Source organism: Stegastes partitus, unplaced genomic scaffold (assembly GCF_000690725.1).
Source record: "Stegastes partitus isolate 25-593 unplaced genomic scaffold, Stegastes_partitus-1.0.2 Scaffold595, whole genome shotgun sequence".
In the NCBI taxonomy this organism is placed as follows: Eukaryota; Metazoa; Chordata; class Actinopteri; family Pomacentridae; genus Stegastes; species Stegastes partitus.
The window spans coordinates 49,649-62,064 of record NW_007578326.1 but is presented as its reverse complement, the minus strand read 5'-3'; the positions used below and the strand labels follow the sequence as shown (position 1 = coordinate 62,064).

Here is a 12,416-nt window from a genome sequence, read left to right as displayed (position 1 = left end):
CTAAATAGTCTGAATGTTCAGTGCTGTTGTTTCGATGAGGGGCTCACCTGCATCATTGAGCCATTTCTCCAGCAGTGGCTTCAGCTTGCACATGTTCTTAAAGCTTAGGTTGAGAGCTTCAAAGCGGGAGATGGTGGTCTGACTGAAGTCGTTGCCATACAGCTTCCCCATGGCCAAACCCACATCACCCTGGAGGAGAGACGAAAGAACAAACGGTTTAACACAAGACAAAACACATCATTCAATGCTATAGCGTATCTAGCACACGCACCTACGCACACACACATGCTGTGGTTGTCTCCTCCTACCTGTGTGAAGCCCAGTTTGATGCGTCTCTGTTTGAAAGTGCGGGCAAACTGTTCCAGTTCCTCCAGGTCACTGGGCTCCTCTGGGTGAGCAGTCACTGAGGGTACCGTGGTCACGCCTCCACCGCCACTCACCTCCAGACACTTATCTCGCTGCAGCGGGGATGGCTGTAGAGGAGTGAAAGTGAAAATATTTTTCACTGGTGCAAATACCAGACTTTCCTTTTCCACTGACTAAGGTATGAAAGTTTCCTCCTACCTGTGCTTGGAGTCCCATTCTAGTTTGAGCAGAGAGCAGGCTCCCTTGGTTTTGCTGAGGTAGCGGAATAAGATTTGGTGTTGAAAGGAGTCCTGAAAGAAAAGAAGAAGAAGAAGCATTAGCAAGTGTAAATAGATTTAAAATAAAGGCAGATTTTGTGTTTACAAGTATAAGTTTTTGTGTTTGAAAAGTGCCTGCCCACCTTGCTGGCCCTGCTGTGCCTGTGGGAGGAGGAACTGGGCAGGAGATGGGAGTGGGTGACCAGGCACCAACACTAACTGCTGAAGCTGAAGCAACTGCTGAATGTCCTGTTCAATCAAGGGAGAATGAACAGATCAGAGACAATCATTTCTTTAATTTCTGAGAAAAAAATAAATAAATTAGAGACACATATAAAAAGGAAAAGAAGCAGATTCGGCTGAACAGAACTCGTAGAAGCAGGATGAAAAGTGTATTGTTGTTATATCGCGTGACTCAGAGAGGAGAAAAGTCAAATGTGTGCATTTTCCCAACGTGGAAACTGTGAATCATCAAATACACAACAGACGTGCTAGAAAGATAGTTCCGTGAAATATTAGCGGCCTCTTTATGAAGACATCGTAAAATGGCTTTTATTGGAAGTCGGTACCTGGGCGGTAAGCTGAATTGGCTGGGAAAGGGTAAGCTGGGGTGGAGGAGGTGGGACAGGGACGCTTTGGACTGTCTGTTCCTGTGTGCTCTGTCCCTGTCCCTGGGACTGTGGCTGAGCCTGCTGCCCCGTTTGTCCCGCTTGCTGCTGCTGCTGCTGCTGCTGCTGTTGCTGCTGGGCTTGCTGATTTGCTGCTGCAGCTGCCTGAGCTTGCTGATTGGCTTGGGCGGCTGCATGGGCGGCATGAGCTGCATGGGCTGCATTGGACTGCTGAACAGCTGCAGCCAGGAGTTGCGCCTGAGCCTGCTGCAGCAACAACTGCTGCTGTGCCGGCAACAGAGCTGTCAACTGGTGAAGAGGAAGAGGAGAGGAGAGGAGAGGAGCGCACAGGAAAGACAAGGAAGGAAACAAAGTCTTAAAAAAAAAAAAAAAAAAAAAAGCAGCATAAGAAAAGCAAGAAGCGAGATAAAAAAGCAAAGCAAGGTTTTTCTTTTGTGTGCGTATGTTGCGTGTCTGTCTCACCCCTGCTAGTTGGGAGCCGGTCAGCATGAGCTGTGTGTGTTGCAGGGCTGTCTGCGAAGGAGTCGGGCCGTGAGAGGGAGGAAGGGCCGGGGACATTTCAGCGCATTCCTCCATCTTGTTCTGGGGCGAAGACAGAGGACGGAGGGGCAAATTAAGAACATTTAATATCCAAAAAATGGAGATAATTTGTTATTTAAAAATGCAAAAATGTAAAGAGGAATTTTTATTTATTTATTTATTTATTTTTAAAAAATGACACCTACACCAATGACAACACTGGTGTTTGAGAAGTATCACCAGAAATAGGAAGACATTAATTAAATATAAACTTGTTTGTAATAATCTTTGTATTTTTTTACAGAATTAATGGTAACTGCTCTTCATTAAATTACTTTTATCGACAAGCATGTGTAGACGAAAAACAGTTTAAATTATTTTAGACAGAGTTTGACACAGTCATGGCTACTTAAACCCTTGACTTAATAAACTTTATTATATCCTCACTGCTCTACAGTCTTGGTTGGAGGAGGCTACAGTCGGTCTGGGTCTCAATGCTTATCACAGTTCAACTAAGTTTAAGAAATGAAGCGCATTAGTCATAATCTTGAATGCCAGTAATAACTATTTAAAGATTATTTAAAGTGTGTGTGCATTAGATTAGTAGGCTGATCAGAAATCTGTCTCCAGCCGGTTTCATAAAATAAGAATCTAATAATTTATTTTGGCTGAACAAAGGTTGTTTCTCCCAGGACCAGGCATGTTTAAACAAGCAGAGGGGGGGGCCTTTTTCCAGCTCACGGATTTGCATATCTCTTGTGGTATGCAAATTAGGAAGATTTTAACTCTGGGTGAAAAGTAATGTTATAGATTTATTTCAATTCGGAGGCAGAGTGCCATCACACTCCTCTGCTCGTTGTGAATCTGTTTACTCTCTAGGCCGGGCGGAGAGTCGACACATTATCAACCTCAACGTCGAACGCCACAAAAGAGCAATTCACTGCATAGAAACGAGCACAAAGCTAAGGCAGCCACACTGTCAATAAGCCTAGTGTGCGACGTTAAGAGACAAAAGATGCACAAACACAGGCCTCGGCACAGACATGCACAGGCAGTTGAGTAGCGCGGAGTCTCACACAATTGCACACTCACTTTGCTGCTGCTCAGGTTGGGTGACAGAGGAAAGGAGCTGACTTTCATTGACTGAGCCTAGAAGAGGAGAATCACACACAACCTCAGGAATTACGAAATTAATTTAAATGCCCTATATTATATCTATTGTGGCTTTTCTTTGTTGATGATATCGCTGAATTTTTAAGCGCAAAAAAAATTTGCTAAATTGCGACTGGCATTCTTTCACTATAAAACTTGCAAAAATAACGAGGAGTCAGCAGGTGAAGAAAATAATAATTTATCTTTTTTTTTTAGTGGATTTATCATGTATGTGAAAGACATGGTAGCTGAATGTAAAAAATCATGAAAGTCACAAGTACCTGGTGATTTGATTCAGGTCCATTCCGTTCTGAATCTGTGTGGGAGGGAGAGGAAAAGGTGAGAGAGCACATCTTCCTCACAGCCTATGCACGACTCTAATTTCCGATGTCATGCGCGTGCACATTTTTACATATAACATGAACGGTTTTGTGCGTGTTTATTTGCTGCCCCCCTACACCGACACATCTTACCTGTGCCCTCCAGTGGTGAGTCAGCCCCGACTTTCTCAACCTCTACTGCCTTTGACATTCTGATATCTGTAACAGGAAAACACACAGATAAATAAGTCAGTCAGGCGGATACTTTAATATGCGTCAGACCAAAAAAAAAAAGTGCAGATGAAGGCAGAATAATAGACATTGATGACAATCTAGATGACAAAAGGGGAAAGAGGATGGCCAGGGCGTTGATTTTTTAGATAGGTTAGGGTTGACTGTTTTCAGGTCACAGATTGGGCCTACACACTGTAAACCAAGCAAGAGTGTCTGAATCATTCACAAGCTGAACACAACCCACATTCATTCATTGTTTCCAGTAGCTGGTTTAACATAAGAGTAGGTTGACCCAAGGTGTTTACTTGTTCTAAATTTAAACTCAACACTTTTTCGTGGGAGTGACTTGCTACTTAAAATGTCTCGCATTGTGTGTCACTCAAGACCACATCACATCCTGGTTGATACTGTATTGGGACAGTCCCAGTGGCAGCAGTAGTGCATGGAGGTCCTAATTCTGCTTATCGCACAAACACACAAGGGCAGCAAAGAGCGCAGGAAAGATCGGAATGCAGATGATGTGAGGAGAGTTTAGAGCGAACACACAAGCGTGCAGTTATTTACATGTCTGTATCCTCCTCTGTGTGTGTGTGTGTGTGTGTGTGTGTGTGTGTAGCAGTTTTGCCTTTAGTAATCACTCAGTGGGATTATCTCATTTGAAAAGCCCTTTTGATTTGTGTGAAGCCACAAACTGTAACAAAACTTTATGTTGTGTCCACTTGAAACCTTTTCACCTCTCTTGTTCTGTTTCTGAAACACACACACACACACACACACACACACACACACAGCTACTTCCCTTTTGTGAGAACATGCAAATCTGCCCAACGACCAACTAATTATATCTCCCACCTGCATAATAAACCCTCCGTCTCCCTCCTCCTTTTTCTCTCTCCTCTTTCACTCCTCTCTCTCGCTCTCTCTCTCCATTCTTCATCCTTCTGTTTCTCATGCTGCAGATGTCACTCACAACATGGAAAAATGCAACTTATTGCGTTCATCAACACGTAACACTAAAACACACCTATACTGTGTTTCTGCGGTTCCAACAAGCAAGTGGTCAGACATGGACTTCACCATTGGGGGGCAGTAGTGGCACATGGAGTGGATGACAAACCTGCTCCACTGACCACCGCTGACCTGATGCCAATTTGAAATTACCAAGCTATTAGTTGAGTGCAATCATTAAAAAAAAAAGAAAAGACAAGGACTTATAAATAAAGAGGCGCTCCCTCATCGGAAGCACATTCAGCGGCACAAACGCGATGGTTTTAGTTGAAACAGATGTGAGAGCAGTGGACGTCTTTTTTGGGGGGGAGGGAGGAGGAAGGGGGAAGTGATGATCAACTCTGCCGCCACACTGGCTACAACACACACACACACACACACACACACTGACTACAGAATTTCCCTCAGAAATCCTAAGATAATTTGGCCACCACACATGCGGATGCAAACATCTGGTAAATTTACTGTTACGGTCAGCTTGTGGTCATTCCAACATTACACGCGGCACCCGTCTGGTGTTATATATTTGGCTATTACTGAAACCCAAAAACTGTCCAGTGTTGCTCAATTTGCAGTGAGAAACCACTGATTATGCACCGAAATAACATCTTCCTCTAAACACCCACAAAACTTTTTCTTTTCTTTTTTTTTTTTTTGTAATGTTGAAGAAATGACAACACTCAACAAAACCTACAACACACCATCACATTCGTCACATCAGGCTATGTTACATCCACATCTTCTGTGTGTGGCGGTGCAAAACCAAAATCTACTATATAAAATGACACGAAACTCATAAAGCAGCTGAAGCTCCCAAAGTGCTGCCTCTTGTGCTGCACCTCCTGCTCACAGGACACTCACGTAAGGTGTATGTTGATTCATGGTTCAAGATGGCCTACAGACAGTAGCATGGTGGATAATGTGGTCAGTAATACAGTGATGGGACAGTATATCAAGATGCTGTGTCTTTTTCTCACTTCCCCTCCCGACTTCCCCTTGTGCCGGGTTGAACGCAGAGTGCTAAACCCAACACTTACTGTCAGCGGGGCTATTAATATTAGCCTGCTCTCTCTCACTCTCTCTTTCACTCTGTCTTTTAAAACCTTCCTCTCTTCTACAGCAAACTGCTGCATACACAAGCTCACAGCTAATTCCACACAAGATTAAGCAGAGCTACATGTAATGAGCGCTTTTCTTTTTCCAGTTTTAGTACAGTTGTGACTAAATGTGCATCAGAATGAGAGGTTGGAATTTTAAAAATGACCTCCTGTTTTGTTTTTGCTCATGGGCTTAAAACTTTATTTGCCATAGGGATGAGAAACTTTTTTTTTTTTTTAAAGTGCAGAAAGTTTAATTACAGACTCGTTCATCATTAAGCTGTTACAGCGAATGCTAATCTTATAGCAAAGCTCAGGGTTTTATTCACCCTATGAGACCAATGCGCTTCACCGTACTCACTGTATCTTAAACAGAACAAATTTAATGCTGTATAATCCTTTGTCATGAATAAATGATGCAATAGAAAGGAACAAGGAACAACGGTGTCTGTGCTCAGTCTGGACTGTTTCTGTTATTCTCCTCTGGGTATTTGGCCGAGATGAAACTCCGTTGCAACCACCCTGAACCACCACCCCTCACCCCACTTCCTGATTCAGGACACAACCCCAGTGCCAAGGGGGGTGTCTGGAAACTGGAGTGATCAAACTTACTAACTACAGATTTGAAAAACCAAGCAATGCTGTAAGGTGCCGATTCTGACTACAAAAAAACGTCGTCCATGTAAAACTGAGTGTCAAAGAGTCGCCAACACCAAATACACAACTATATGACAATGAGGCAACAAGTTAAAGTCTATATTTTATGATTATAATGATAAGAGAAAAATACTAGAGTAATTTAAGAACAAAAACAGGCATTAACTGATAAGGTGAGAAGCTAAAGAAAAAATGTGAGACGTCACACAGTAGCTGGCTGACCAGCAAGGCTGTGACATTTCATAATTTCATTTCACAATTGTCTGTGCTGCCGTCATTCTTGGTTGTTTTATCAAATATAGGTTATTTTAATTTTTTAAAATTACTTAAATGCTAAATAGGATCTCATAAATATCCTTGTGAAATAAGCAGATGCTGCTGAAATACAGACAGACAACACTGCCTGAACAGAAATTTAAAAAATAAAAAGACCATACGTAATGTCTTCATAAGCTAATCGTCACCTGACAGAAAAAGTCTGATAGTTTAAACTGTATGTAGAATTCTGGGCCAGTGTAAAATATTGTTGTCACTTATTGTATTGATGCACTTTGATCAAATGAATGAGGTTGTAAGTGACGGCAAGCAGGAATACATAAACTATACTATTAATTAAAATGTCATTGTGGAGCCAAATTCAACACTTAATAATCCTAATATTCTCTCCTCAATTATTTCTTTAATTAACAAAACTGCTGAGCAGGGTAAACAAAACCTAAACTTGGCTCACACACTACCAGCAGAATGGTTCACCTTGTTCACAGCAAGTTGTCTGAGGTCACAGCGATGACCACATCGGGCCAAGAAGTGTGGTGGTGAATTTTAGGCCATGAGTCATCTTGTGCTAAATAGGTCATCAAACAAAGTTGTATCTTCTTTTTTTTTTTTTTGTATATGTATCATGACACCTAATCGTGAGGTATATGAGCTAACTGACATTTAAAAATGAATTTCTAGTAACTGGTGAGTCAGCCAACAGCCCACTGTCATCGGTCAACTGAAATAATGTTTGCCACTTCTCTCAGCTTAAATTGACCACCAAAACGAGGCCGCAGGGCAAAAAACAGCCACACTGTACTTCCCTGTATTTTTTTTTTTTCAAATTACGTTTAAATAAAAAAAGGACCATTTCAAGCATTTCCTCTTTTGCACATCTGCCTGTGTTGAAAAACAATTATCATTTAATCTAAGTGCATTTAGGGTGTGTTTTAAATTTATTGACCAAAATTTTAGCTTTGAAAATTAGCAAAGTAATAATCAGTGCAACCTTTTTATGAAGCACACTCAAAGTTATTTTCAAAGTTACATAGGAAGACACCATCTGTACACTAATGCAACAGTGCTGCAGTGCTTATCAGCTAGAAGAAAAGGTGTTAATGATAACAAATGAACCATTATCACAGCACAGAAAAACACCGGTGAGACATACAAGCGCCAACATTGATTTTTTCATTAGTAGTATTTTACAACTGACTTTAAAAAAAAAAAATGTTTACTGTATTCTTCTCAAGCTTATTTGGCATCCAATATTCAGTTGACACACACACACAGAAACACACACACACACACAGAGGCATGCTACGAGTTGGTGAGGTGTCTGACCTTTCCCTCTGCCTGCGACAGGCGTCCACTCATCCATCCATCCCTCCATCCTTTCACATCGTTCGCTGCGTACCACCTCTCACCCTTTGATGTTGTCTAATTAGCTGAGCTTGTTAGACCCAGTGGCTTTAATCAGCAGCAGAGACACAGTTCTTTTTCGCTCTCACACACACACACTCACACACACATAACACACACACACAGTTCCCTTTAGCAAAGCTTAATTGGTCTTGGTAAATGAAGGCCAGAATAAAGAGAGGGCTGCACAGACAGTCACTCACCTGGCAACCACATACTGGAGAAGTCCTTTGCTGCTATTGCTGCTGTCTTCGTCATATCTGTGTGAGAGTGTGTGTGCGCTACCTAAAGAAAAACTCTCACTCACTCACCCTCTCTCTGTCGCTCTCTAACCAAAAGGAGGAGTGTATTAAATCATATGGTTGAGAGAATTACTCTCCCTCCCTCTTTTCTGTCTCTCACACACACTCAGTGACAGTCCACACCCCCAAAGCCACACCTCCTCCCCACATCCTGCAACACAACAGGAAGTAAGCCTCAAAAGAGTAGGAACTTAAAGGAGAGAAAAATACAAGATTAAAAAAAAAAAAGAAAGAAAGAAGAAAAAGAAGAAGAAGAAGAAAGGGGGACACGCAAGAGGTTAGAGAGTGGGAGGGTGAGTGAGTGAGGAGATTGAACAGATAGATGAGGTGAAAAAGAGGGGGATGACTGGTACCGTCGGAAAGTGATGGCGCGGCTGGAAACACACACTCACACACACGCTCCCTTACTCACACATGCGAGAGAAAAACAGCAGCTTTGACGTTCTGACCGAAGATTTGTCTAATGTGTGATCCGTCGTATATTCAAAAACTCAACTGAGCATTTTAACTAGTTCTCTGCTTTTGTTTCCCCTGAGTTAAGACCCTGGCCACGGCCGTGTTTGCGTCTGAACCGAGTGTTGCCATCAGCACGTACGTCTGTGGGTGTAAGGTGGTCTGTCGAGGGAGGTCGTCGCCGACAGGAGAATATGTGAGACATCCTCAGCTAAGTTTAACACACACACGGCTCCACTCTAACCCGAGCGGAAGGAAAAAGTCAGTCACAATCACTGACTGTACCACTGACCACGCCACACTGTGGGCTGCACAGCGATATACCACATAAACCCACACCGTGAATCTGTACACGTGATGGGTAGATGTGGCGTGAAAGTGGAACGTTGTAGATAAAGCAGCCGTTATCGATGTAACCCACTGGGATTAAAATGCCGAGCACAAAACAAGTCTTAAATGATCTTGCGAGAGCAGAATGTTTCAGCAGAAGTAAGACCTGCATTTCCAGATCTGAATGTGTCGAGGTGAATGCTCTGGCAGTAGCATGAAGTGACCACTAGGTGGCACTCTTGAATGTCAAAACCTGAACAGGTTCCAGCCACAGGAGAGAAATTGTGGTAGACCGCTCATCAACACCCCCCACCCCCCGTCCTTCTCCCTTGGTCCGAGTACACTAATTCAAAAGCTAACGGCAGCAGAGTTCCCAAGTTTAACCTTATAAATACTTTATGTGGTGATTTACAACAGCCCAATGTACTCCCGGATAGACGCTCAGGAAGAAGTTGATTCAGCGCTGCACTGGAGGTGCTGTTATACGGAGACATGTTTTTGTTGTTGTTGTTGTTTTTAAATCTGTCCTAAAGTACATATGAAAGACTGATGCTCCGACTATTTAATCATATATTCACCATGAAGATAACATCAGCATGTAAAGGTCGATCAGAGTTTTCCCACAAACTGACACAAACCTTTTTGTCAAAAAGCTGTATTCAGGTGAAATGACGAACCAATTCATCAATTCAATAAAATGAAATAAAACAAAAAAAAACCATGTGGTAACCATGGTAATAATCCATTTTGGTCTTTTTCAAGTGAAAGCAGCAAATGGAAAACTTCAAAAATATGAAGAGTTGCTGTTTTTCTTTGCTGTGAAGGCTGTAACCTTCACTGTTGAAATGATTTCCCCTAATTAACCACATTTTATAGATAAACAATTCATTAATTCGTTTAGAAAATTACCTGCAGATTAATTCACAGTGAATATAATCATGCCAGTCCTTGCTAGACTTTCTTTGCCAGTGCTTTCAGTTTCATAGTTCTTATCAAACAAACACCGAATGCCACAGTCAGGTACCGACAGGTCACCAACAAAGACTCAAGGCCTCTGACAAATCTTCAGTTTTGCCGGTTCATCTGGCAAGATTATGTACATGATCATGTTTCTGCCTTCATTAGAGCTGAACAGCGTATTTGTTTGTCTGTCTGTAAGTAATCAGTGGGGACAGTGAGTGAGTGTCTTTGTGGATTGGCTGGGCTTGTCCAAGGACAGTGACAGACTGCGTGTCGGGGAGGGGGCGGTTCTCCGGGTCACAGGTCATGTGGGCAGCCTGGCTTTGGCCGTGACCTTTGTTCAAACCCCAATCTACCAACATAAGTACCAAAGTGTGTCTCTTTGTGTGTGTCTCTTTGTGTGTGTGTGTGTGTGTGTGTGAATGCAGAATGCATAGCTGTTTGAGTAGCCCCAATAGGTGGCTGGTGAATCTGTGTGCTTTGTGTAAGTGTGTTGTACAGTTCATGGCCATGGGGGGCCTTGCTGCCCCAAGGAGGTCTGAGCCTTGGTTACCATGGAGACCAGACCTAGCAACACTCCAGCATCGTCATTGAGATGATATTGGGCGAGCAGCAAATGTATCACAACTTAAGTCATATCGCATTGTAATTTTTTTTTTTTTAAAATATTAACACTGAAAATAAAAAAAATTAAAAAAACATCCAAGTGAACAGCTGAGCATCTTTTTTGATTAGTTACTATTTAGGAATATGTTTATGCAGAGTGTGTGTCCGTCACCACTAGAAGTTGTGTTTGTAACAAAATAAAAACACACATCTATATACATGCACACAATCTGATAGTGGGGCTCCGGGGAGGAGGATGGGAGGAGGCTGAGGCCTCTAGAGCACCATCAATCACTCCACTGTCAGAGCGTGAGGGAGAGGCAGGGAGGCAGGATTGGGGGTTACTAAGAGAGAGAGAGAAAGAGAAAGAGGAACAGAGGAACAGTAAAGAGGAAAAAAAAAAAGGAAGAAATGAAGGAGCTGAGAAAGAGTGACAGGAATGAAGGTGCGCAATAAAGGAAGAAGAATAAAAAGATTGGAGAAAACATGTTAGCTGGGGGTAAAGAAGGTGGGAGGAGACAGCGTGTATAATAGGTCATTGCAGGGACAATTCAGAGGTCTCCAAACCAGTTCAGTATCCTCCATGGCTCGGCCCTCCTATATCTAGTGCAGCCTCAGGCCTGGAGCACACACTGGCTCTAATTCATATAATCCATCATATTCCTCTTCTTATAGACGGGGACAGAGCACGGTACAGTGATGGACCCAACAAATCCTATACACAGCCCAACAGCAAGACTCTATTATACAAGGTGAGAGATTTAAAATAAAGTCAATGTATAGGTGTGTGTGTGTGTGTGTCTGTGTGTGTGAGTGCAGGTGTAGCCCCATGAGGAGTCGCAGGATTATAAACAGTAGGTCTAGCACTGTGGAGACTACAGAGGTTGAGGTTTTGTATGAGAAGCAGCAGGGGCTAAAACACACTCACACTGTTGGCTACCCTGGGACCAGCACCATCTCAGCCACCTACACCTTTACAACACCTATTCCTCTCCTGTCCTAATACCTATCAATTGCTCCTTTTCCTCTGGCCCCTCTGCACCTCCATCCTTCTTTCACACCATTCCCCTCCTCTCTATATCATCTCGGCAGCCCATAGGGAGCCGGGTTTGTCTAGACAGACACCGCTCTCTCCCACGGCGCTCCCAAGGTTGAAGCTCAAATCTTTATCTTCGCTCATCTCACCCTCTCCTTCTTCTTCTTCTTTTGGCACAGGAGTAAAGGGTCTGCAGGGAGAGATTGGCGGCCTTCATCACTGGCTCAAGGAGCACTGAGGCCACTCTACAACAAACCGCTCACTGACACTGACAGAGAAGGCTATTATGTGGCATTAGATGTCATACTTTCCCTAGGAAAATACAAACAGATGGGAGTAATTCAATTATCACAAACGTAGTTTTGGGGGCTTCTTTTTGTCCGACTGTCCTTTTAGTCACCTCGGCCTGTTTTTCACCTACTCTGCCTCTCTTCCTTCAAACCCTCTCATCATCTCCCCACTTTTTTTTTTATGCGACCTTCCCCCTTTCCTTTCGTCAATTCAAACTTTCTCTTCCTCCCTGTCTCTCCCTTCCTCTCTCAGACCTGCTGGTCAGCAGCAGCTGTGACATCACTGGCCACTGTTCTCTGCTCGGATTGGACACTTGGCCACGTTGCCAGGCAACAGCAGTGAAAGGTCTCAGTGTGAGTGTGTGTGTGTGGCGTGTGCGTGCATGTATGCGTTTATGTCTGTTTATAGCTACGTGAGTGAAAGGTGTGTGAGCGATTTTCCTCGCCTTGCCCTTTATCTGTGCATGAAGAATGATCAGAACAGATCTACTTCTGTGCTTTATCTCAGATCAAAGCATGT

The 12,416-nt window shown here is 43.1% G+C and overlaps 1 protein-coding gene across 1 annotated transcript in view; it reads right to left on the bottom strand.

Moving 5' to 3' along the window:
• The window catches only part of pou2f2b (POU class 2 homeobox 2b), a 20,716-nt gene extending 12,442 nt beyond the window's left edge, over window positions 1–8,274 (bottom strand). Inside the window, exons 1-10 of the mRNA XM_008289131.1 lie at window positions 8,123–8,274; window positions 3,397–3,462; window positions 3,205–3,239; window positions 2,864–2,920; window positions 1,715–1,834; window positions 1,193–1,540; window positions 767–872; window positions 565–656; window positions 309–473; window positions 48–189 (exon numbers count right to left, since the gene is read on the bottom strand). Coding sequence (XP_008287353.1) covers window positions 48–189; window positions 309–473; window positions 565–656; window positions 767–872; window positions 1,193–1,540; window positions 1,715–1,834; window positions 2,864–2,920; window positions 3,205–3,239; window positions 3,397–3,462; window positions 8,123–8,177 — 1,186 coding nt within the window. The 5' untranslated portion in view covers window positions 8,178–8,274. The remainder of the gene's footprint in view (window positions 1–47; window positions 190–308; window positions 474–564; window positions 657–766; window positions 873–1,192; window positions 1,541–1,714; window positions 1,835–2,863; window positions 2,921–3,204; window positions 3,240–3,396; window positions 3,463–8,122) is intronic.
• Window positions 8,275–12,416: the final 4,142 nt, after the last annotated feature.